The sequence below is a fragment of the Lissotriton helveticus genome, chromosome 10 (assembly GCF_964261635.1).
Source record: "Lissotriton helveticus chromosome 10, aLisHel1.1, whole genome shotgun sequence".
Lineage (NCBI taxonomy): Eukaryota > Metazoa > Chordata > Amphibia > Caudata > Salamandridae > Lissotriton > Lissotriton helveticus.
This window is the reverse complement of record NC_136071.1, coordinates 1,180,100,482-1,180,125,767: the sequence shown is the minus strand read 5'-3', so window position 1 is coordinate 1,180,125,767 and position 25,286 is coordinate 1,180,100,482. Positions and strand designations below refer to the sequence as shown.

The window sequence follows — 25,286 nt, the reverse complement described above, 5'->3', positions numbered from 1 at the left end:
GCAAATCTAACTATCCACCCTTTTGTGAACGGGGTCTCTGACCTGGAAGAAGTTTCGCAGCCAGGATTAAAAGTGGGAGAATATATAATGGAAGATTTCACTTCACCTGATATAAATCTAGACCAGCCATTAAAAAGGTTCTACGTTCATAACCAAGAATCATCTAAGGTTTTTACTCCCACCACTCTTCCGTCTTCTAAGGATCAGCCTGTGAAACTGCAACTGTTCAGTAGTACACCTAGCGGAACAACCTTATTAGACTCAAGGGGTTCAATTACTCCTAATCTCTCCCGGGATTTTCTCCCTTCAATACATAATCTAGAATCACAAAGACCGATGTCGGAATCACTGCTTTGTTTAGAAAGAGTGTTGGTTTCCATCTTAGCCCTAATGGAGAAATCAATAAATAATTCTGATGTTATTTTAGACTCCGTTTTAGCCCTGACCAAGCATATTGCCTCTGAACAAAATCTATTGTCAGGAAAAGCCTGTGCATTTCCCCTTGGTGTACCTAACCTAGAGAAAGGATTTCCATTCCCCTTCGTTTGAAGGTCGACTCTGACAAGTTTTATTCTACCCAAACAGACTCTTTTCCACATGTTAAAGGTCTAGACTTTGGCACTCAGGCTGGTGAACCTTTCTCTAGTAGAAACACCAAAATTAAAATGAAAGAAAACGGCGATATTTTTGATAAATCACTCTCTTCTTCCTTACAGCAGCTTTTCAACTCCGAACCTTTAGCTACAGTTGCTGCATCATCGTTTTGCTCGCAAACTACGATGGAAAATACAAATACAAATATAACCCAAAAGGTCTTCCCTATTTTTCTCAAATCTGTTTTTAATTCCACAAAGCAGCTTATAGAGGAGGACTCTATGGTTGGATGCTCTCCGAGTAAGGAAAAAGTTTCTAAGAACAAAAGTAGCAAGACAAAAAGGAAGGGAAAAAAAGAAAAACGACGAAGGATAAACAAAAAAAGATCCAAACAGTTACGCTTCGATCCCCAACTTACCCATACTACATCTCCAAAGCTGGATTTAAATGTCCAGAAGACAGAAGATGGATCAGAAGAGCGCAATCTATTGGGTTCTTGCACTCCTTCTCTGAATTTGTGTGTTCCGATTAATTCTATCAAATCAACCAAAGATGTGGTATCATCAGATACAAATGTTTCTCCTATGGATCAGAGTACGTTGAACCCTAATGCTTCTTTGTTTGCTTCCCCTCTTGGTACCAATGTTATTTATAGCTCCAATAACATCATCTCTGAGGCCCCCAGCTCTGATAATAACTTCCAGCCTGCCCCATATAGCCTGGATTTTTCGTTTATTTTTGATTCTGAACTATTTATGAATAGGTCTTTTTTGTTGGGTTGCTTTGCTGAAATAGTGGGCCTGTGGATGATTGATAGTAATGACTTAGCGCTGGTGGAGGTACAAAAATATAATAATCCCAGGGGTGCAAGAATTACATTCTCATCCAAAGCAATTTCATACCTGATTTTGGCACATAGCGATAAATTGCGCTGTTGTGGCATTGACGTTTTAATTCCTGAGGTGGAGCTATCTTTAAAAAAAGTGTCCCAGATTAAGCTGCCTAATATTGCCGTAGAATCCTCCGGACGAGGAACACCATTTACGGGGAAAGAAAGCACTTTGCAGGTCTTTCTTGGTAAAGATGGCAGGAGGGTTTCGTTGCATACCGAAAAAAATATTCAACAAGTGTTCCCCGCAGATGAGGAGGATAAGAAATGGAGCTGGGTGGCAGGTGCTCTAAATTCAAATAGACCCTTAGGCCTAAAATGCGGTAATTCTTCCTAGCAAGGATATTAATGTGATATCCTGGAAGCCTTAGCCTTAGCACAAATAAAAACAAACTTATTTTCTTGAAAGAGCAGAAACCCGATATAATCTCCAGATGCATCCTCTTCACATTTATTAAACGATCTTTTTTCCTTTATCTCCTCTATCTTGGAATCTGAAGACTGTAGGTTCACAATACTAGTGGGAGATCTGAATTCCAAAGTCTCTACGCATAGTCTAAGGGTATTTTCTAACATCGAAAAAAATGAAGCCCTAAATATTCCCTCCGCTCAACTCCCGAATAATAGCAGGACAGACAAAAGAGGAGTCGTACTTCTAGAAGGTCTGAGAAGCTTAGATCTTGTAATTACTAATGGGAGGTTGGGGAAAGATATTCCAGCGAACTATACCCATATGGCTCCTACAGGGAAATCAATTCTTGATTATCTAATCGTCTCCGCAGATTTTTTTCACAAACTTGCAAATATGGAAGTTTTGGGAAATGTTTTTAGTGATCACATGTTGATTTGCTTTAAAATTGACTTTGTTTGTGATGAGGTAGGCTCCTGGAATTTTAAAGGTACTTCAGTAGAGTTTAATGTAACAAATGGTAGAAGCCACTGGAACACCCAAGCGACCACTAAATTTAAAGCGCACCTATCATTACTAATAAGAGATCAGCAGTTCTTAAAATCAGTTGAGTGTGATCGTATTCAACCTGATCTTCTTGAAGTCTTTTCCCATAATATTGGCCTTTTGGCTAAGGGGCAGATTATGATGGAGGATGTTCCGCATCCTCCGAGCCTGCGGAAGCCACCGCCGGCCCGGAGGATGTGGAAAATCCTCTGTGGAGCCTCAAAAGACCCACTGCCATATTAGGATGGCGGTGGGTTTTGAAATCTGTCCGCAGCTGTCAGAAGGCGACCGCGGCGGAAAAGCTTTAACATGGCTGGCGATATCTATCAGACACCGCCAGCCATATTAGGATGGCGTAAGATGTATGCTTTTCTGCGGCGGCTTTTCCGCCGTGGAAAAGCATACGGACCTTCACTTCAGGGGCCTGTTGCGGGCCCCCTGGGTGAAGGGGGGTGGGGGATGCACATGGGGGGTACCTATGTTACCCCTCTGCATTTGTGCCTGCCGCTTTGTGCATGCAAATGCACAACTTTCATTTTTAATATTGCGGTGGGTGCTGCTTCAAGCAGCACCCGCCGCAATGTTAAAAATACAGGATGTGACCGCCAGGGTGGCAGTCACATCCTAATTTGCATGGAGGGACCGCCGCTGCCCCTGCGGACGGTCCCTCCTACTCTATGGTGGCGGACGGACTCAGGTCCGTCCGCCATCATAATCGGCCCCTAAATTTGGCAAACCTACTCATGTTCCTGCTCAACGGAGACCATACTTTAATCCACTGCTCACTTTAAATAGGGAAATAAACAAACTAGTGAGGGATCAGTCCTGTACTTTTCACATGAGCGAAGAAATTTAATAAACCTGCTAAAGAGAAAAAGACAGAGGAAAAAACGCTCCCTAAGGCAAATAAAGGAAGATGTTGTATGGACACAGTTAAAAGAGGCAGCTTCAAAAAATAACTCAAAAAGGTACTGGGAAATAATCGCCGATTGCTGCGGCACTAGGGTGAAATCTCTTCCCATACCCATAAAAGAAGAAGATTGGAAACTTTATCTGAGGGAATTGTATGCGGGGAATCTCGATTCTTGCAGTTCTGTTATCGGGGCTCTGGATCAGCCGTTAATTTCAGTACCCAAATATGTCCACTCTATCGATGAAGTAGTCGGGGGCCTCTTTTGTGGGCTACCTATTTAGCTCCATTATTTAATTTTTGTTATTCTAATGGGAAAATTCCTCCATCTTGGTCAGGAAGTATTTTAATTCCTCTATATAAAAAGGGCCTTAAATCGCATCCAGGTAATTACTGACAAATAGCTTTACTGGATGCAACGGGGAAAATATTCGCACGTAGAATTCTCTATCACCTTACGGAATGGGTGGTAGAGAAGAAAGTGATGGAAATGCCCCGAAGATCAGTACCCGTCCTTTTGCATGTCTACTATACGCAGACGATATAATAGTAATGGACTTAACCCCTATTGGGTTGAATAGAAAGTTGGCCTCCTTACAAAAATATACTGTGGCCCACTTTTTGAAAATAAATGTATCAAAAAGTAAAATTTTAATTTTGAAAAGTTCTAAAAGTAGAAAATCATATAATTTAATTGGGAAATCGGTCCTGAAAGACTGGAGGTAGTAGATTCATACCTCTATTTAGGGAAACTTTTAACAAGCAGCTTGAAAAATAATCCTCACATTTCACACTGCTCTAGTAAAGCTACTTCGCATGCCAACGGCTTGCGCATTTTTTACAGCGCTATGGGTAGGAGACATTTCGTACTTTCATTGACGGTTTTTAAGGCAAAAATCCCCCCAACCCTGCTTTATGCGATAGAATCAATCCCTGTTAAGGACTGGAGTTTTTTGGACAAGGTTGAAGGCCAGATACTACGGAAAATATGTAATTTTAACACCTTAGTTCCAACGGCAGCAATCAGATTGGAATTCGGCTTGATAAGCTCCTATACTCAAGGCTTATCAAGGGTTCTACGTTGGGGTTATCAGCTAAAACATAGTGACCCTGATTCACTAAGAGGTGTCTTATGCCATGAAATCTTTGACGTTAAGGCAGGTAACTACTCCTTTTACCGTGATTTCTCTTTGGCATTAAAAGTCTTTCGTATACAAGAAGAATCAGTGCTTACCCTTCCATCATTAGGATTTAGGTCTCTCCTAAAAACTCTGAGTGGCAGAATTAGTTTCGATAGAGACATTCAATCCTGTAACTCTAAAGAAAGATTACAACTAATAATTAGGACAAACTCTCTGAGAATTGCACAAAAATATTTATTTTGGAACATAGAACACAGCATTCGTCGCTTACTTATTTTAGGTCGCATGAATCTTCTGCCCTTCAATGACCTTACATCAAACTGGTCTCAAAATCCGAGTAATGGGAAAATTTGTAATTTGTGTATGCTGAGCACTCAGACTCTGGACCATGTTTTGTTTGTATGTCCAGCATTGACATTGAGCCGTTATCGTTGGCTCCGTCCGAAGTTTTTATAAAACTCCATTAAAAATGTAGCATCAGCTCGAGATTATCTCTTTTGTCCTAAAAACAAAGCAGTGTGCGTAAAATTATTTAATTATTTTCAGGAATTCATGTATATATTTTAACCTTGTAATGATGTTTTTATAAGATTGTGTATAAAATGTAGCACCAACCCGAGATTATGAATTTTGGACAAAAAACGAAGCAGTGGGACTAAAACTTTTTAATTTCTCTTGCCTTTTTAGTACACTTTTCAAACGGGTGGTTATTCCCTTAGCCAGCCTTTTAGCTAGCTCTCCATTTGTAGTAGCCTTTAGTTTGATTAATTTGTATTTTGCACATTGATAGGCAGCTATTAACTGCTATTTTCTCATAATTAGGGTTAGGTTGCTTTATGCTTCCCACTATGTTCTGTTGTTCATTCTAAAAACTTATATGCAGTGGGATTCAGGATGTTTTTCTCTTGTGAGCTGGTTGCTACTGAATTGCTTTTTGCACAGGTCTGATTATGCCCATGTTTTATTCTGTCTCTAATTTTAAATTGATTCTCTAGTTGAAATGGAACTTTTGGTTTTTTATTAAATGAACTGTCAGCTTATATAACGTCCAATATATCATCCTAGGAGTTATAGTGTGGAAAATCTCAAGTACTGTATGATCAGGTTTTCTGATAATATTGTTTGTTTCTTCTTATCGAAATTTAGCTAATCGAAGGCAGGCTCTTGATAATTTTTATGATGGTTTGTGATTATGCTTGTTATGTGTTTCTGTTTTATTTGTAATTCTACGAATGCATTTTATGTGGACCTCCTAGGAGTTCCAAATCTTTAATAAATATATTGAATTGAATTGAATTGATTATGGTATCAAATAGTTCAAAACAGAGACTAGAATGTATTGATTTTAGTCTTATATTTCGTTGGTTATAGCATGCATTGCTAGTTTTAAAGGCTATTTTATTTCCCATTTTTACGACACTTTTATGTATGTTACGTGTCTTTTATGATTATAAATTATCGAATAAAGACTGATGATGATGATGATGAGAAGTAACTCTCCTCCCACTTTGTTGAGCAAGCAGATCTTGCATGCCCATATTAAGCATTTTGCATGCTTACATGTGCCAGGACCTCCCCTTGGTCTTATGCTGACTATGTAACCCTAAGCATATATAAGGCCCCTGTTTTCTGTACTCCTTAGACTACCTCATTCAGTTGCTAAGGGTTCTGTGTGACGTAGTCTCCCTCATCTGAGGTTAATAAATATGTATTTTATATTACAGCTTCTGTGCCAATTTCTTCTTTGTTGGGTTAAAAGGACCAAGGTGTATCAATGAGACCCCTGAGAAGGTTTCTATTTTCTTCAAATGGCGCTCCAACGTGGACCTCATCAGAGAAGTGGCTATCTAAGGGAGTGATTTTGACATGAGACAGGAATCTACTGAGGAGGACAGGACTGGATTCTACTAAGGAGGTACTCTGTGCACGGAGATTCTGGAGATTCCCTGTCTCTGCAGCCAAGTATATTTCTGGTCTTCCTGATTTTGATCCTCCACATGATGTTTACCACTCCTGAATGAGAACCTTTTTGGTGTGAGTATTCTAAAAAACGACCGATGAGTCATTCAGAACTTGGCAGTTAGAATCTGGACAACCAAGGGATTGGTAAGATCGTTTGATGTTGCTTACTGTTGGTTTTGATGCCTGGGATTGGTAAGGTAGTTTAGTAACGCTTACTGTGGCTTTGGATTTCTATTGGCCAATTTTTGTAGTAGTTGTTGGTATATATGAATTGCAATTTGTGTAGGCAGGTAATGAGGAGACTTTTCTCTACTTTGTATAAGATTTGAACGGCACAACGTACAAGCGTACTTTAAGTGCTACTTTGCGAATAATATTTGCATATGCTGCAATATTTTTGGCATGCCTGTTTCATACACACATCGAAGAATTTGTTGCTTTTTGGAGGTACCATAGTGAGATGTGAAGTAAATTAGCCTGCTCTCCTAGAGGGAATACCTAAATAGGTTTAGGTATAAAAACATATTTCTTCCTTGGTGATTCTGTACCCCCATGGAATTCAAATATGGACATAATACAAACAAGGATCCTTTTCTGCGCACTTTTATAAATGGAGAAATGCAGAGCAATTTTTGGGTGTTCTGCCAGCCAAAGCTAGTGAATTGAGTGTATTTTGGCTTCTTGGAAATATAACAGTCTGTTGGGCTGTTTTTGCAGTCTTTTGGAATACTGTTGAGAAGCTCTTCTTGTAAATATGACTTACAACTAGTATTTACAAATGGTTTGGTTAAAGTACAGTCTGTGGGCTGTCCTTTGTTTCTGTCCTAAGTGTTGATCTGTGGGTTAAATATGTGTTTAAATGTCTATGTGGTTCGTGGTTTCACATTAGTTGTACTTCTGTGAGTAAATAGCGATTGCGCTCTTTGTGAAATAATGGCTAGCCTTTAGCACACTGTATTATGTGTTCTGAGTGTATGACCCCTTCTGTATATGTCTGGAAGGAGCTCAATGTGTTTGTTTGTGGGGTTTTTGCTGTCATCAGTCTGTCTGTTATGTAGAATGTCATTTAATTAATATTAAATAAAAATTAAATAAAAATCCAGAAATTAACCATATGATATGCTAAATAACTACATGTTACTATTAAATTGATAGAGTAAGCAACTATGCACATGTACAAACTGCCAATGCTTAAAAGATAAAATTAGAATTCACATTGAATAGGAATAAAATAGGCCTCAAAAATGAAATTGTGTGTTTTGTAATAAATAAACAATTATGAAATGTTACAACATTTTTCTTAGATACATTGTATTAGATATAAACAGGCAAACACATCATCTGAGTAAATTGGATGTTGCTGAACTAAACACACATTTAAGAACTTGAAATGCCTCAGTTTTAAATAGACTGTCACCATGCTTACATTTCAACACCCAAAAAGCTTTCAAACAGCTGTGTTTTAACTACCACTGAAAAACAGCTGTCGTTTTGATTGTAGGCCACGGAGAGACAGGAATGTTGACTCAGCTAGGATTTTTTCAGTGCAAACATGGTATAAACCATGCATTTCAGACTGCTGTTTTAAATAGTTAAAAAAATCAGGTTAATTATTTTTGATAACAGGAAAACATTTAAAGTAAGGATTTACTTTCTTAAACCCTTTTTACATAAGCACATTTGTGGTTCTGATGTTAAATAATGACTGTCCTTTAAAAAGTGGCGCAAAATTTTTCATGTTTCAAGTTAGGCTTCTGTGCTTAGGCTTATGAATGAATGCGTCTAAATATGATAGGCAAGGAATGAAGCTTGCTTTTCCTATGTGGAATTATCAAAATGATCGGTTTATTAAAACACAAAAAATTATGGGGGGAAATTATTAAAAAATAAGTGCTTTTAAATTTGTTTTTAAATATTTATAAAGCTTAATACTCATACTGACCTCCTAGCATTAAAATTAAATGTAAGTTGTGTTGTACCACATAATGAGGAAATTTGCATATGAAATATCACTCTGTGCAGGCGTACAAAACTCATTTTTTAAGGGTATATATGATATATTTCTAATTTCCCCCTCCTGGGCTATCTAGAGAACACTCTGGGGATTCCTATTATGCAAAAAAAATAGGATATTTATTTTAAGTGCCCCAAATATCAAAGTCAAAATTGGTTAAAATTTACTAATTTAAAAAGCAATTCTGCCATTCTGAGCAGCTTTTAAACTGCCTTAGGCTTCAGTAAATGCATACATTTAGGTATAATACAAACAACTGACTTCTATATTGCTAGAAAAGTATAGTGCACACTGCTTATAATTGAAAATATGTATAAAAAACCAGCAGAAGTTATTCTCTTAACTCTAAACTGACAAACAGGGGAATGGGGCTGCATTCCAGCTTTCTGTCTTAAGGGTGACTTTGAATTAGGGAACCGCATGGGAACCTTTGGATACAGAATAGGACAGCTGGGAAGAGTTAAAAGTCAGTTCTATATTTAGAAGCCTGGCAGGGCTCCCAGAGCAAGGTCTGCTTTGACATTTTGACCTCTCAAACTTTTTGAAAGACGACGGGGGAGAGAAGGAAATGTTTTACTTTTTTTGGCAAAAGCAAGCACTTTATGCACTCATGCGATAGAAAACTATATCATGGTATATATGCACATTGATTAACAGAAAGTTTCTCCATATATTTATACTGCACTAATGCTTTTAGTCTGAGGATTACTGTACAAAAGCTGAGGCAATGAAATTTAGTTTGACTTCATGTGCCCTCATGTTTCACTTGTACATTTGCTAAAAGGATTGGGGTTTGGGTATTCATGTTTTTTTTAGCTCTCTCAAAAGTGCTATGTACCTCCTACAGCTTTGTTCATGCTCAGTTGCTACAAATAGGGGTTGATAGTGGTGACAGAAGTGAAACCTGTTTCAGGTTTCCTACTGTCAAAATGGGGGAAGGAGGCTGGCTCCTCTACAAATTAAGGGAAGGTAAAATAGATGTTACTCTCTCTTTTTCTTAATATTTTTTTAGCCTGTCTAAGTTGTCTGTGAAATAGCAATGAGACATTTAATTGGCTATTCAGTAATACTGTTTTAAACATTGTTAGCATTAATAAAATGAATAAATGTATATGTTATGTTACTGCCCATCCTGTTTGATGAAATTATGACAGGATGAGTAGTCTAGATTGCTATTCCCTTATTTGACCTTTAAGGGGAACTAGATGTGGGTTGTTTTGTTCTACAAATCTTAGGTGATAACACCATTATTGTATGATATGCTCATGCTACATAGTTTTGAAAGGGCATTGTTAGTTTTTTATTGGCTAGTCCATGTAAATAAACTGTCAGTCCTTATTAGGGCTGATGTTGTATAGTTTGGATCATGAAAAGTAGAACGTAGGGAAGATGCCCATGTGATCCATAGCAGACATTTTTTAAGGAAATATTGTTTTATAGGTAAGAACTCCTGTTAAATTAGCAGTTTTAGATTTTCCTGCTGTTCCTATAACATGAGAGCATGGTCCTAAGCATACAATGTAGGTGCTTTTATTAAGAAGAATCATCCCTCGACCTCTCGCAGTCTGGCTTCCGGGCCAACCACAGCACCGAGACCGCCCTCATCGCAGCCACCGATGACATCCGAGCCCTGCTCGACAACGGGGAAACTGCGGCCCTCATTCTCCTGGACCTCTCCGCGGCATTCGACACTGTCTGCCACCGCACCCTAGTGCAGCGCCTCAGCAACCTCGGAATCCAGGAGAAGGCACTAGAATGGATCATCTCCTTCCTCGCGGGAAGGACACAGAGAGTCCGCCTCCCCCCGTTCAGATCAGAAGCCACCGAAGTCATCTGTGGCATTCCTCAAGGCTCCTCGCTCAGCCCCACCCTCTTCAATGTCTACATGAGCCCCCTTGCGCCATCGCACGCCAACACAACCTCAACATCATCTCCTACGCCGACGACACCCAGCTGATCCTCTCCCTCACCAACGACCCCGCCACCGCCAGAACCAACCTACACGAAGGGATGAAAGATGTAGCCGAGTGGATGATGAACAGCCGCCTGAAACTGAACTCAGACAAGACGGAAGTCCTCATCCTGGGATCATCACCCTCCGCCTGGGACGACTCCTGGTGGCCCCCTGCCCTGAGCTGCGCAATCAAACCAACAGACCACGCACGCAACCTGGGCTTCGTCCTGGACTCCTCCCTCTCCATGACCAGACAAGTTAACGCCGTCTCCTCGTCGTGCTTCAACATCCTACGCATGCTACGTAAGATCTTCCGGTGGATCCCCACCGAGACCAGGAAGACGGTCACCCAGGCCCTCGTCACCAGCCGACTGGACTACGGCAGCGCCCTCTACGCCGGAACCACCGCTAAGCTCCAGAAGAGACTCCAGCGGATCCAGAACGCCTCAGCAAGACTCATCCTCGACATCCCCCGACACAGCCACATCTCCGGACACCTGAGAGACCTGCACTGGCTCCCGGTCAACAAGAGAATCACCTTCCGCCTCCTCACCCACGCACACAAAGCCCTACACAACCAAGGCCCAAGATACCTCAACAGCCGCCTCAACTTCTACACTCCCACACGCCAGCTTCGATCGACCAGCCACGCCCTCGCCGCCGTCCCCCGCATCCGTAGAGCCACCACAGGAGGAAGGTCCTTCTCCTACCTGGCCGCCAAGACTTGGAACTCCCTCCCGACACACCTCCGCCTGACCCAAGACCACCTCGCCTTCAGGAAGCAGCTCAAGACCTGGCTGTTCGAGCAGTAGCGGACACCCCCTCCCCAAGCGCCTCGAGACCCTCCGGGTGAGTAGTGCGCTATATAAATGCAGTGATTGATTGATTGATTGATTTTAGAAGTGTCTGCAGTCCTATACAAGTAATGTAAAGTTTATGAGCAAAAGTGTAGAATATTTCCTTTTTTGAGGGTTTTCAGATTAGTTCACAGGAATACGCCAATGTAAGGATTTATGGTATGTCTGTGTTGTTTTTCTCCTTTCCTCTGAGTTTAGTAAATGAATATAGACTTCCTTGGCTGCTTGGGATTGGGTGATGTATTACTCTTGTCAGTTCACCAAAGAGTTCCTTTTATACTTGCCAATAGGTCTAGGCTGTTGTTTTTTTCACTCTCACATAGATAAATGAAGTGGTTCTTGAGTGCCTTGCTAATATATGGGGCGTCCCAAGACTAGGAAGTATTCTGAGACTATCCTCTCTGTTGATAGATTGTTTCTGTGCCTTGTTTAAAGACCTTTTGTTCTGTTCACCAATAGATATTTGCTGCCTTACAACCATTGCCAGAGGGGCCCGGACATCAGATTCAGCCTGGGGAGTCAGCGTCAGCACCAGTCCAGCTTGAAGCCAAAGTGAAGGAAACCAGCACAGGCATTGCTGGCAACTAGGACCTCAGTGAAGGCTGAAGCCCTGTGATATAGTGTGTACCCCTGCCACTGTCTTGGGTGAAAGACGGGGTCACAAACTAGAAAGGAGAAATCGTGGATCAAGTTTTTGATGCCCAGCTGAGAGTCACAGACCAACCAGAATGGCGAGGAGGCTTTGCTTGAGGTGACCCCTTTTAAAACAAGGGTTGCTTCAGAGATCCTAGCATCAGGCCTCTGAATCCTGGACCCAAAGTGAATGCAAGTTTGCTCCTTTGTTTGTTGGTCAAGAGATGCCTGAGACACTGGACAGGATCGCTAAGAGCATTTTCCCTGGTGGGTGACTGCCCTATCCTGAAAGAAGAGACTTTTTCCTTGAAACTGGGCTGTGATTCTTGAGTTGTGAGTTGTGCAGCTCCACCGTGGAAACAACAAGAGCCTGCCTGTGAGGCTCAAACGTACACAGGGAGAAGACTCCCCACTGGTTGGTTATACAGCGGCTTCAATTTCCCCAAGGACTTCTTCTTTTTTTTTGTCAATAATGTACCCCTTTTGGATATCCCGTTTTTGAGGAGGAGCAGCCCTTTGCAGCTCTTTGTCCTAATTCGTATGGCCCTGTGTGATCCTCCTGGTCCCTTGGAGCCAGGATTGTTTTTGTAATAATCTGTTTAGTTGCTTTAATATTTGCATTAGTTATATTTATCCTGCACGAAAAACATTTTTCTGAGCAATTGAAAAATGTGACTTTGCCCTTTCCTTGAATGTATTAAATTGATGTTCTAGCCCTCATAAAAGGAAAATGGACATGTATAGTGAAAATGTTTTTACTAGATGGTTTTAGGATTTGCTTAGGACTAGAAAAATGATAATTCTATTAATGAGAGTGGTCATTACTCTCTTCTGCTATCTGCATGTTAATTATGACCCAATGCCTTGTTCCCTTTGTATTCCTGCTTATACCTCATATATACCCACTTAATGAAATGTTTAGAATGGAAAATGCCCACCTAGCAATGAATTAGGCTATTGATACATTTATGAAAATTAATGTGCAAATATTTTCTATGTTCCTACTGGATCATAGGAATGTCTTTAGCTCATGCTAAAAGGACCATCTGTTAAAGATTGCAGGGATTTGTTAGCATGAGCTGAAATCCATTTTGTATTTGGCAGCCATTTTAGGTAGCCATGTGCTCGCCATGTGCTCACCATGTGCAGTTTCCCTCTTCAGAGCCTTGCACATGCTAAGAAGGGCCTAGCTAGTAGAATGCACCTGCTCCTCTTGTATAACTGTCAGACTATTTTTGCTGCTGTATGGAGAAGTAACTCTCCTCCCACTTTGTTGAGCAAGCAGATCTTGCATGCCCATATTAAGCATTTTGCAGGCTTACATGAGCCAGGACCTCCCCTTGGTCTTATGCTGACTATGTAACCTTAAGCATATATAAGGCCCCTGTTTTCTGTACTCCTTAGACTACCTCATTCAGTTGCTAAGGGTTCTGTGTGACGTAGTCTCCCTCATCTGAGGTTAATAAATATGTATTTTATATTACAGCTTTGGTGCCAATTTCTTCTTTGTTGGGTTAAAAGGACCAAGGTGTTTCAGTGAGACCCCTGATAAGGTTTCTATTTTCTTCAGTGGTGCCATGTGCACAAACTCTGCACCAGAGGCCTAGACTAGGCCCAGGAATTGTGTGGCTCAGCCAATCCATACACTGCTCTCTTGCTGTTATACAGCATGAAAGCAGCACAAGGATTGGCTTGAGTCGGCAAACTCACTGCTCATTAGGAGACTGGGGTTCTGCTGCCTTGAGCAACCCCACTCACTAATGTGCAGTAGAGTGAAGCCTTTAGTGCACATGTCGGCTAGCTGTAAAAAGGCAACCGTTCAACATGACATCCGCACTTTGTGGCCTAGGTGCCATGCTCTGCTACCCATGTGTGACTGTCTATCAAACTGAAGCCATGCCCCCACCCCCTTTGGAGATGCCTTTGTGCCCACAGCTGAAGGCAATACTTTGTAGTGTATATTCACATAATGGGGGGCAAAATATCAGTGGGTCAACGCCCTCAGGCACCAACTGCTCTTGTGGTTATGCAAGGTACTGATCTGGGTTTCAGCTAGGTTTTGATGAAGGAAAGCGGTGCATTCTGTAATAAAACAAAAAAATTGAGCAAACACAAAAGGAAAAACCCATCAGAAAAAGGATACACGCAATAGGCCAATACTCCAGAGAAGGAGCAAAACACGAGAAGGGAGGTCACAGAACGCAAAAGAATCATTGAGTAACAAGTTTTTACGAACGACACACACTTTAACAAATTGGTAGCGAGAGGCAGAAAGAAAACCCACATACTGAACGCAGCATGTCCCGAAGAGACAGCTTAAGCGCTGCCTAGGCAACACCTAAAAATGGGGCAGTGCAGCAGCGGGAACAGCCTCAGCAGCTTAGGGGTTAAAATCAAGGGAATCCTAGAATAGCTGCAGTCAGTCCTATTTGCAATAAAGTTATTAAAAAGTTCTGGGGCTTTGCATTGCAACTGATTTTTCTGACCTGAAGGCTCCAATTCAGGTGGTGCCTTAGAAAAGGGCAAGATTTGTGAAACTGTATGCTACTTCAATGTAGTAAGGAAAGCCAAGGATGCACATCAAACAGGAAAACAAGCCTAATGGGCAATCATTTAGTAACATTCTATCTAAAAACAGAAATACCAGAAAAGGGGTAGAAAGCCTGTGGATCACTTAAAAACTCTGTATTAGTAAGATGCTTAGGTGAGTTTCCCAGGCCTTTGACCTAGAAGGCTTTGCCAAAATGACAGGCAAGAAAGCACAGTCAGTCGAAGTAAATATCCTTTATTAAGTGTTTCTTTTGTTAGTTCCAGTATCTTGGGCATGCACATAGAAAGCAGATTTCTATATCCACCTGGATTTACATGAATAAGTATGCATATGTATATATTTATATATATGTATATATATTTATTAGGAAATCATCACATCCACCTTTGCATTCCTCTGTTGCAGCAAGTGCTGGTTGAATCAGTGACCACAGCAACACACGAGCATCATGCCTCCGCAACATTCTTTGATTCTAATTCTTAAAGCTCATAGTGCCCTGCCTTCTGTGTTGCTTGCTCGAAGGAAGGGAGCACTCATCTTGGCATTCTTTTGATTTCTGCAAAATGTTTGATGGGCAATGTCATCGCTGCCAAAAATGTTTGATACAATTAGTCAATCGTTATCTCTTAAGACATGGAAACATTCCTGAAATAAATAAAGCAGGAGGCAGGATGGTGATAGACATGATGTGCCCACTCCAACAGACACACCTGGAAAGAGAAATGATACAGGTGTGCTAGTGGGAGCATGTTGACTGTGAGAGAATATGTTGAGGAAAATAGGATGGGGATGATACTTGAGTTAAGGTTGCCTAAAGGTAAGGGGGTGTGGGCTTCAGGTATGAAATTATAGGAGTACGTTCTTGAAAGAGGAGTTGTGTTGAAGCAGATGAGAGCATCTTGCAGAAGATGAGAGGTACTTATGGTAGCTCAGAGGTATATTGCAGTAGCTTAAATGTATGTTGCAGCACCTTACTTTCTAGTACTGTTTTTACAGGGCATTTGAGGTCAGTTTTACATTTGAGATGAGTAGCTTACAAGTATTCTTCAGTAGTACAGAGGTATGACACTGTTGTACATTGATTCTTCATGTAATATGGTTGTCTTTTGTCTTAGTCCTTTCTTTGTGTTTTCTTGTTCTCTGTCTACCACAATGCCTATGTATGTTCTGACTTCTACCTGGAGGATTCCACTAGTGTCAGTTGGTGGTCTGGTCAGCTGGCGAGGTTGTGTGCTTGGCTGTGTCCTACAATAAATCTACATGTAATCAACTGGAAGTATCTTGTCATCTGTGGCCATCCTATTTACAACATTTTGGCGACGTTTTCTGCTGACCAGACCAGAGAAGAAACCATCTAACACAGCCTGAGCTACACCTCGCGGAAAGAACCCACTGCTCTTCACCTATCTGCTGCCGGTAATATCATCAAAAGAAGTTTGAAACCAGATGTATGAGGAGTATTTCAAAGAAATTTAAAGCAAGAAAAGAACTGTGAGTATATTACTCATCGCTGACAGTATGGCGCAATTTTAACTGTGGCAAGATGTATGGTGTAGGAAAGTAATAGCAGTGAAGTAACCAGAAACCTTTAACAGTATCGTGGAAAAGGAAGAAAACCATCTGAAAATATTTGGAGCGCCTTGTTATTTTGAGAAATCTTTCTAAGTTACTGCAAAACTCAAACTAAACTGTTGCCCAACCAGCTGCAGCCAATACCAAAGATTTAAGGGAATTGCCTATGATGGGGTAACGCATCACAATAATGAGTATAAACCAGTAATGTTTAGAAAGAAATCCAAAGAATTTATCCTCTGCTCTGCTTCCTGTAATGCTTCTAATGAAGAGTTTGACACGAGAAACAGCATGGATTTTAACTAAGTACTTTTAACGTTCAAGACACAGCTGCTGGAAAAACGAGCGAATCAGGTGGACACATGATCATTAATCTGTAAATGAAATGAATCATTTAGAGTCACGAACGGCAGAAACAAGTTCAAGTTCATCTACTGTGAATCTTTAGTGCTTGTTAATACCGTTATTTTCCCTTCGTGTTGATCCGATCTTCACCATGGCAGTTTTACTACTGATGACGCATTAGAATCTCTGTGGGACTCAGCGGAGTAGCAGTCTGTTCTAAAGTGTTGTTCTGTGTCCAGCGTCATTTCAGCGTGTGGAGGAAGCCTGGGTGCATCATCACGAAAGCCGTGCTGCGTGAAACGTCACTGCGCAGCGTCAAGTATCCATTTTGTAATTCCATTCTCCGTGGTTTTTTTTGTTTTGTTTCCATGACAACATGGTTTCCTGAACTCAACGCAACTCTCTCTAAGGGCGGTGTCTAGAGCTGCATTAACTCACCACGAGTTTTAAGACTCTTAAAAAATCAAGTGGACGGTGAGAGAAGTGAAAGGAGTTCTGCGTGTGTTTTGTTTCAGAATGATGCCTGCCGGAAATCATAAACATATGGAGAAATGAGGTATTGTCAGTTTCACGCTGTATGTAGGAATATCGATTTCAATGTGTATTCCATTCAGGAGTCAAAGAGCTGTTTTCCAGTGAACTCTTTAACAACAGTGCCATCTAGTGGTTATTTCCTGTATTTATTAATATTTTGGCAGAATATAAGAAACGTGTCAGTGAGCAAGCATAAGAAAATGTACTGTGTTTCGTGAAGCCACTATTATTTTGATCATTTTGCCTATGCTGTTTACTACCAACTGGAAATTAAAATTAGTTAAACTTCAATGTGCGGATTATTACTAGGGTACATAACTGAGGCAAAGAAGCCAAGTGTGACACAAAAAAAAAAAAAAAAAAGTACAGTGCATCCAGGAGCTAGAAAGAGAAGCACAAATCAGTTAAGGAGCAGAGGCTGTTCAGAGGATCTAGAACAGAAATAAAGTCCCACACAATTAGAAGATGGTCGAAGAGCCTGAAAAAAAAAACAGAGCATGGACAATGGTCTTGCAAGTAGAGTCAAGTTTGCAAGATGAACAAAATGTTCACAACCGGGACAAAGGTCCCAGGTGAGAGTCTCGACGGAAGGTCCACATCGGGGACAGAGGTCCCAAGTGAGACTCTGGATAGTAAGTTCACAACTGGGACAAAGGTCCTGGTCCCATGTGAGTCTGTGGACGGTAAGTCCATAATGGGGACAGTGGTCCCAGGTGAGAGTCTTGGCGATAAGTTACGGGGACAACGGTCCCACGTGAGACTCTGGACGGTACGTCCACAACAGGGACAGAGGTTCCAGGTGAGACTCGGGACGGTGAGTTCACAATGGGGACAGAGGATCCACGTGTGACTCTGGACGGTAAGTCCACAACGGGGACAAAAGTTCCAAGTGAGTGTCTGGACAGAAAGTCCACAACGGGAACAGTGGTCCTAAGTCAGAGTTTGGACATGAAGTAAGCCTGTTCTTGGAAAAAAAAGGTTCCAAGATCTACAGCAGGGATGGACGAATCCATCTTTTGGAGTGAAAGCTTCAAGAAGGAAAATGAATTTCTTTACATTGCTTATGATACTGGGAGAGGACGAAGAATATCAAAGGACAAAGATTCTAGCATCTAAACAGGAGAGGGCAAACGATGTCAAGGAGAAGTGAAGGAGTCCAGAATAGTGGCGTGGAGTCTAGAGACTCCGAAACAGGAACAGTGAGTTCTGAACTGGGTCGGTGAACAAGGTAGAGTCAAAACCTATCTGGTGTCTCGGGACCGGAAAGAGACATGGATTCAAGAGTCTAGCTGGGAGAGGACAATGTTTACCGTCAAGTGGCCGGGACTGAGATTGTACTGATGGTGACTCCAAAACTTGGTAAAATCTGAATTGGGACTGTGAGTCCGGAAGTATGTCAATGAAGCAGGGTGAGGATTCTGTGTCGGAACGATGTTGACAGAGATGTTTCAAGTTGATTAAAGAAGAAAGTTAAAGTCCCTGTTTCAAGAGGTAAATTTGAGACTGAAGGGTTTCAAGATCTTCCAGGTCTAAGGATTTGTGACAGCGAGTTGTTACAGAGAGGTTCCAAGAGGAACCAGGACTACGAGCTATTGTGTCTTGTTGTTAGGCAGCTCATTAGCTTGTATTTTGGGGGTCAATGTGGAAAGTGTGTGGCTGTTCTTTCCCATGGCGGTGTCTTTTACCCAATGGTGTACCCTTCTTCGGGGAGGGGGTGGGGCCAGTCGGTACCCATGGTATACTCTATGTAGGGTGTGTTGGGGTATAAATTCCAAGGTGTGAACCTTGTGCAACGTTTGTTCTAGCTTGTATTTTGGGGGTCAATGTGGAAAGTGTGTGGCTGTTCTTTCACATGGCGGTGTCTTTTACCCAATGGTGTACCCTTCTTCGGGGAGGGGGTGGGGCCAGTCGGTACCCATGGTATACTCTATGTAGGGCATTTTAGAGTATAAATTCCAAGCTGTGAACCTTTTGCAACGTTTCTTGTCACCCTGTTTTGTTGTGTTGTTGGTGGTTAGGTCACCGAAATTGTTAGTAAATGTTGCATGATTGTGAGAGATCAACACCAGGTGTGTGATGACGGTTTCATGGGTCTCTTCTCCTTTTGTATTCTTTATTATGAGGTTGCACTAACATTTAGTGTCTCATTCTAGTCTGCAGGGCCATTTCCTCCGATGTACTCTATCTAGGAGGGCTTATGTGTTTTTCCTGGTGTGTTTAACCTTTTGAGCGTTTTGGGGGTCAGTGTGGAAAGTGTTTTGAGGTACCCATGGTATACCCTATGTAGGGCATGTTGGTGTATAAGTTCCATGTGCAACCTGTGAGAGTTGTTGTTGTTGTACTTTCCTATGGTGGTGTTTTTACCCATTGGTGTACCCTTCTTTGGGGAGGGTGTGGGGCCTGTTGGTACCCATGGTATACTCTTTGTAGGGCATGCTATAGGTTTGGTTTCAGGGTTTGAACTCTGTGTTGTACCCTTCTTTGGAGAAATAGTGTTGGTAGTTAGTCAATCTCCAGGTTAACCATCCTGTGCTGTCGTGTGGTGTAGCCTACTTTGGAGGGTGTGGAGTTGGTGAATAATCAATACCTATATTAGTTCTCAGGTTGACTGGTTACGTTTTTCTGAAATAGGTTGTAGTGTTAGTGCTGCTCTTATTGGTCATTGGCCATGTAAGTTCCCTGGTTGTCTATCCTGAGGTATACCCTGTTTAAGGAAAGTTGTGTTATTTACCAGGCTTAGTTTCTTATGTTGTTCCTTATTTTGAGGGGTCTTGTTTACACTGTCTGTGTGTCCGTAAAAAGGGAACTGTTGGTTTCTTTAACTTTCTTGGGGTATATTGTGTTTCTCCCAATCTCTAAGGGAGGGGAATGGAGTGTAATGATATTTCGGATTTATCTTGTTATTGTACAACATGGGGTAGGTGTTGTTTGAGTGTTTTGTTTCACCTCACTCTTCTCTTTTCTTCCTGTGTCTCTGAATACTCGTTTGTCTTTGTGGTTGTCGTTGCAGTCTTTTGTATTGTAATCTTTGTTTTCCTTTATTTCTTTTCTTTTCTATAAAGGAGGGAGATGTGTTGTACATTGATTCTTCATGTAATATGGTTGTCTTTTGTCTTAGTCCTTTCTTTGTGTTTTCTTGTTCTCTGTCTACCACAATGCCTATGTATGTTCTGACTTCTACCTGGAGGATTCCACTAGTGTCAGTTGGTGGTCTGGTCAGCTGGCGAGGTTGTGTGCTTGGCTGTGTCCTACAATAAATCTACATGTAATCAACTGGAAGTATCTTGTCATCTGTGGCCATCCTATTTACAACAGACACATTACCAGTTGCTTAGAAGTATGTTGCAATAGATGATTTAAGATGTGTTGCAGTAGCATAGAGGTATGCAGCAGTAGCATAGAGGTATGCAGCAGTAGCATAGAAGTAAGTTGCAGGAGACTTAAGATATGTTGTTGTAGCTTTCAAGTATGCTGAAGTAGCATAGAGGTATTTTGCAGCAGGCTGCAGGTATGTTACAGTGCTTAATGGTATGTGACAGTAAGATGGAGGTATGTAGCAGTAGCTTAAGAAGTCTTTGGGTGGCAACAGCTCAGTACATGAGAGGTAAATAGTGGTAGACTTGAGAGATGGTTCATGTTGGCAAAGTTCTACCAAAAGGAGTTCAGGTGAGGAACAAAGAGAGAGAATTATAATGGAGCCACTTTACAAAGTAGAGAAAGAGAGAGGTGTAGGTAAAAGAATGCAGCATATGAAGAACTGGAAGTGTGGAGGGCAGAGGTGAAATCATACTATACAAGTGGTGGTTGTAAATATAAGAGGTAAGTCATGCTTACTTTACATAAATAAGGACCAATGAGGGGAGAAATGATTCAGATCTTATTTACTAGGTCTACTGGAGTGGGACATAAGACAACATAAATGGTGGGTGAAGCTGACACAAGGAATAGAGCTCAGTGGTGTGGAAGAGGGGATGTTAGAAAACATGCATTGACCAGGAGAAGCTAGTTAAAAATAAAAAAAAGTGGCATGACATGATAATTGTGGCAGGAACCCAAATGCAAGCGAAGTAGCAGGCCAACATGAGAGATGTGAGTGGGGGGGCGAAGTAAATGGTGTTGAAATGGAGATTTCAGCTATGAGGACAGTTTGGTAATAACATGAACATTCATGTGGGAAGGGTTAGGGAAATGGGAAAGGATCTTTTATTCGTTTTTTTTCATTTCAGGTCAGCAAAAAAGAAATCAAAGGAAAACCTAATGGAAGAGAAAATACAGTTCTATAAAATGAAACTTTAATTGAAGTTATAAAGTGTGCTTGAGCACTAGGGGTGATGGTGCAGTGGAGTAGAAAAAAATATATTTTACAGAACTCTTTGGCATGACAATTAGACTTATCTTCAAGATGTTGGACTGAATACCGCAAGTTCTACAAAAGTAGTTGGCAGAAGATTGGTCATGGTAAGGAATGACGACTGGCGATCATGCCGTAAGGGCTTGGCTGAAAAGAAGGTGGTAGAAAAATGAAGTTATCAAATACTGGAATTGGTAGGGAAAGGGGAGGTTACATTTTGAAAACAGCAGTGAATGAGGTGGTTAATAATTGGAAGTGGTACAAAAGAATTTGGATGAAATACTCTAGGTCAGCTGTTCTCAACCGGTGGTACAGGATGCCTACTCAGGGGGTTTGCGATTGCCTAGAAAATTCATTAAATAAATTCATGTTAACAGATTATTAAAGAGTGCATCAATAAAAAGGCAAAATGTAAAATTGAAATTTGTAAAAAGTTCTTTAAATGTGAAGGAATTTGAAATTTGAGGTTACAAATTAAGTTTGTGTCCTCCGAATGATTCATGGCAGTCTAGTGCATCAAACAAAATATGGTATGAACAGTGGGTGTCCTTCGTTGAATTTAGAAAAGCTATAACCTTCCCATTAAAATTTAAATGTGTATTTTTGTGTGATGTTTTGTGGTTCAATTCATTAAAATTGCTTAGTATCAATCAATCAAGTATCATTTATAAAGCGTGGCAAATCACCCGAAAGGAGCTCAAGGCACTGGAGTTGCTAGCTTCTGCGTAGAGATCTGATCATTCAACAACCAGGTCATAAATGCCTTACATTACAAAGTAGGCTGGAACTAAAGACTGGAAGGGGTATTCAAGAAGTGGTTTGAAAAGAGGGTCTGGACTGGGAGAAGTGGTAGAGAAGGCTTGAGCTGGGACACTGTTGAAGAAGTGATTGAAGACTGGAGAAGGCAGCAAGTGAGTAGTATCCAAGAGAACAGGAGTAGGAAAGGAGTGGATTGATGACTACAAGTGGTACAAGAGTGGAACCAAATACCCAAAGTGATAGTGTATACTCGCGATTTTATAATCCAAGAGGTAGAGAAGGTGCAGGACAAAAGGATCTATGTAGGAAATAAACAGTGATACACAGAGAAGTCATGGGGTTAAAAATGAGGTAGTGGAGAATGAGAGAAACTGAAGAATGCAGGTAGTAAATGAGCAAGAAATGGAGCAGGAAAGAAGTGTATTGATGACTAGGAGTAGAGAAGGAGTGGGGTTAAACACAGGAAGTGGTGGAGGAGTGTGTTAACAAGTAGAATAATGTGGTAGAATAGAAGTTGATGTATCATTGAAGGTATTTTAGATGGAGTAGGGATTAAGGCTGGACATAGTAGAGGAGGAGCATTATTGAAGTGTGAGGGATCAGGAAAGGAGTGGTGAAACGAAGCTGTAGCAAAGGACTGGGATTCAATGCTGGAGGAGGTAGAAAAGGTTTGGGTTGAAAAGGGAAACAGACCTGGCAGAGGGGTGGGCTGAATTTTAGACGTGGTATATTGGGGTGTGGTGACGGCTCCAGGGAGTAAAGAAGGAGTGGCATAGTCAAATACATTTTTGGTGTGTAGTACAAATAGAGTATGAGGAAGCCAGGAGGTGCTAATTAATAATGGGCTGATGAATTGAGGTGTGAGAAAGATAGTAGGCATGAGTATGTGGAGATGAGGCTGCAAGCTGACCCTAGCAGTGGTGTGTTCCAGGCGCAGCAACTTCTGTGTCCACTTAGATCCAGTTTCTACCAGTCGTGGTAGCCTTTGAGTGTCTTCATGCTGAGTTTTCCATTATAAGTAATAACATGAAGCGTGCAAGCCACTGATGTGGCTGAGTCATGGTCATATGGCACATCCAATAAGCCATGCTCCTGGCAATACGGCGCTATAACACATTTTTGCAATATAACACCGGCAACAGATCCAACTCCACCGCACACACAGTCCTAACTCCCTTTCCTCAGTGCTCCCAGTGGGCCTCCATGGCTCTAGTCCCAGCTGTCTCTCCTCTGGCCGTGACATAAAGGATAGCGGCTCCATTCCCGGATCCGCTCTTCAATGTTGCAGTGCGCGCCACAGAGATGACGTTGTTTGGTTCCGTGTTTTGCATGTCAGGCCAGCCGTTTTTCATGCACATATAGTAATGTCACATTCCAGTTTCACATTATGTGTAAAGATAAACAGAAACAATGGTGACCCCCTTCTCCATCAACACAGCGCCCCCTGACCCAGGAAGTGCTTAATGTTTTTTGGGGGAAAAGAGAGTGAAGGTACCTGAAGGTTCATAGCCAGTTTTTAACAGTGTTCAGTCGAGGTATGGTTGTCAGGTTAGCATATGAATCCTGTTCATTGAAAATACGCTTCCCAGCAATTTCATTGATCTATTTTGTCTATTCAGCATTTTAAAAAAAAGTAAGTTCTTCTGGCTAACACAGATCAGCGTGTTCCGTTAAGACGGGATGCAATGGTCCTTGTTATCCGTCCAGCCGGACGCGCCCAGGGCGGATCTCAGGATAGCCATCGGCAGCAGACAGAAGTCTTCAACCAGGAGATTCACTGTTCCCCGCACACATGCTGCACTTGGGTTTATTTAGTTTTGCAAATCGCTCACCCTTGTTGCTCTACTTCAAGGTAGCACCCAATGACCTGGCTGCAAGGCGCGGGGCGCCCACCTTTCTCCACTTTTCCGACTCAGGTGAAGTAACGACACTGTGTAGAGTCTATGTAGCAGTAGTTGGTGCAGCGTAGGTGCCCATAGGACCTGCAGGAGAAGACCACTTGGGTTAGGAAGTAATTATGACACCATTTCACATCATGAACATTAGTATGCCTGCAGGAACCTTCCTACTGTTTCATAACATTTCATCAGGACCCAAACCCCACAGTTAAAGCACAAAAGCATTAGTTCTGTCCTAGCACTTTAGCACTGAGTATCTACTGTAGGGCCAGTTATCTTCCTTAACAGGCCTCATGCAGTACACAGTTTACTACTGCTAGCCAACTGCGACACCATTGATCCTGTTCACTCCCACTAGGTTTGTGCTCTCTCAACACTATTGCCGCCCACAAGCTATCATCGGGGCGTGCCTCAAGCCTTAGCCTGTGAGCCATTTTACAATCTTATTCCTGAGCTATTGACCAAAAACATTGTCACTTGCAACCAATGTTCCAGTGACTTTCCTACATGGATACAGAATCGCAAACGTAGATACAGTCACAACGGCATATACCCCGTATACAACGAGGGCAAAGGACCGATAAACATATTCTGTTGTGGGTCCAGATATCAGGTTGTCAGTCTGGGCTCCGCAGGTGGGAGGGTCTGACCCTCAGTGCATGATAAGAATACTGTGATGAGAAAGACATCAAGAATCCAACCAAATGAAATAAGACTATTTAACAGATGTGGCAATAAAGGATAGGCAGAATACAAGTTGGCTCTATCTTCGGAACCTGTTACCAATGTATGTAGCAATATTATCTGGAGTGACAATTATGATGGTTCAATATGTGTAAGGAACCAGACCATGTATTACACAGACTATCATGTGAAGAAGTCTGAGAGAATAATAGTACTAGCAAAGCAGGGTTTAAACAACAAACAGAGTTTTGATTCAGATATCTGCTCTATACGTAAAGTGCTGTTATCACTAGCATGGAAATACAGAAGGGAAAAAGCATGAAACAAATTGAGGTTCACTTGGCTTCAGCAACAGACCAAAAAACATTTTAAAAAAAGGATTGCTAAGCAAAAAACTGGAACAAGAAGTTGCAGACTATGCACAGGGGTCATGGGAAGAAGTTTCGACATTTGGTAAAGGGAGTTTAAATAGCAGCACTTTAGGGCTATCTGGAAAACCTTTGAACAGACACATCATTTAACTTGTATGGTAGGAAACAACTTGCTAGCCTTGAAGTGAGGGAAATGGTAGGATCACTTACTTGTAATCCTGGTTCTGCATCATAAGGACCTTCATTGAAGTCATAAAAATGTGAATTCTCCTGATCACATGCAGGATCTCAGTACCCCCATTACCATGATC

General features: G+C 41.5%; 1 protein-coding gene across 1 annotated transcript in view; it reads right to left on the bottom strand.

Annotated features, from left to right (window-relative positions):
* Nucleotides 1-14,675: 14,675 nt before the first annotated feature.
* The window catches only part of COLQ (collagen like tail subunit of asymmetric acetylcholinesterase), a 452,986-nt gene continuing 442,375 nt past the window's right edge, over nt 14,676-25,286 (bottom strand). The window contains 1 exon segment of the mRNA XM_078662856.1: nt 14,676-24,004. Within this exon segment, the coding sequence (XP_078518982.1) occupies nt 23,935-24,004 (70 nt within the window). The 3' untranslated portion in view covers nt 14,676-23,934.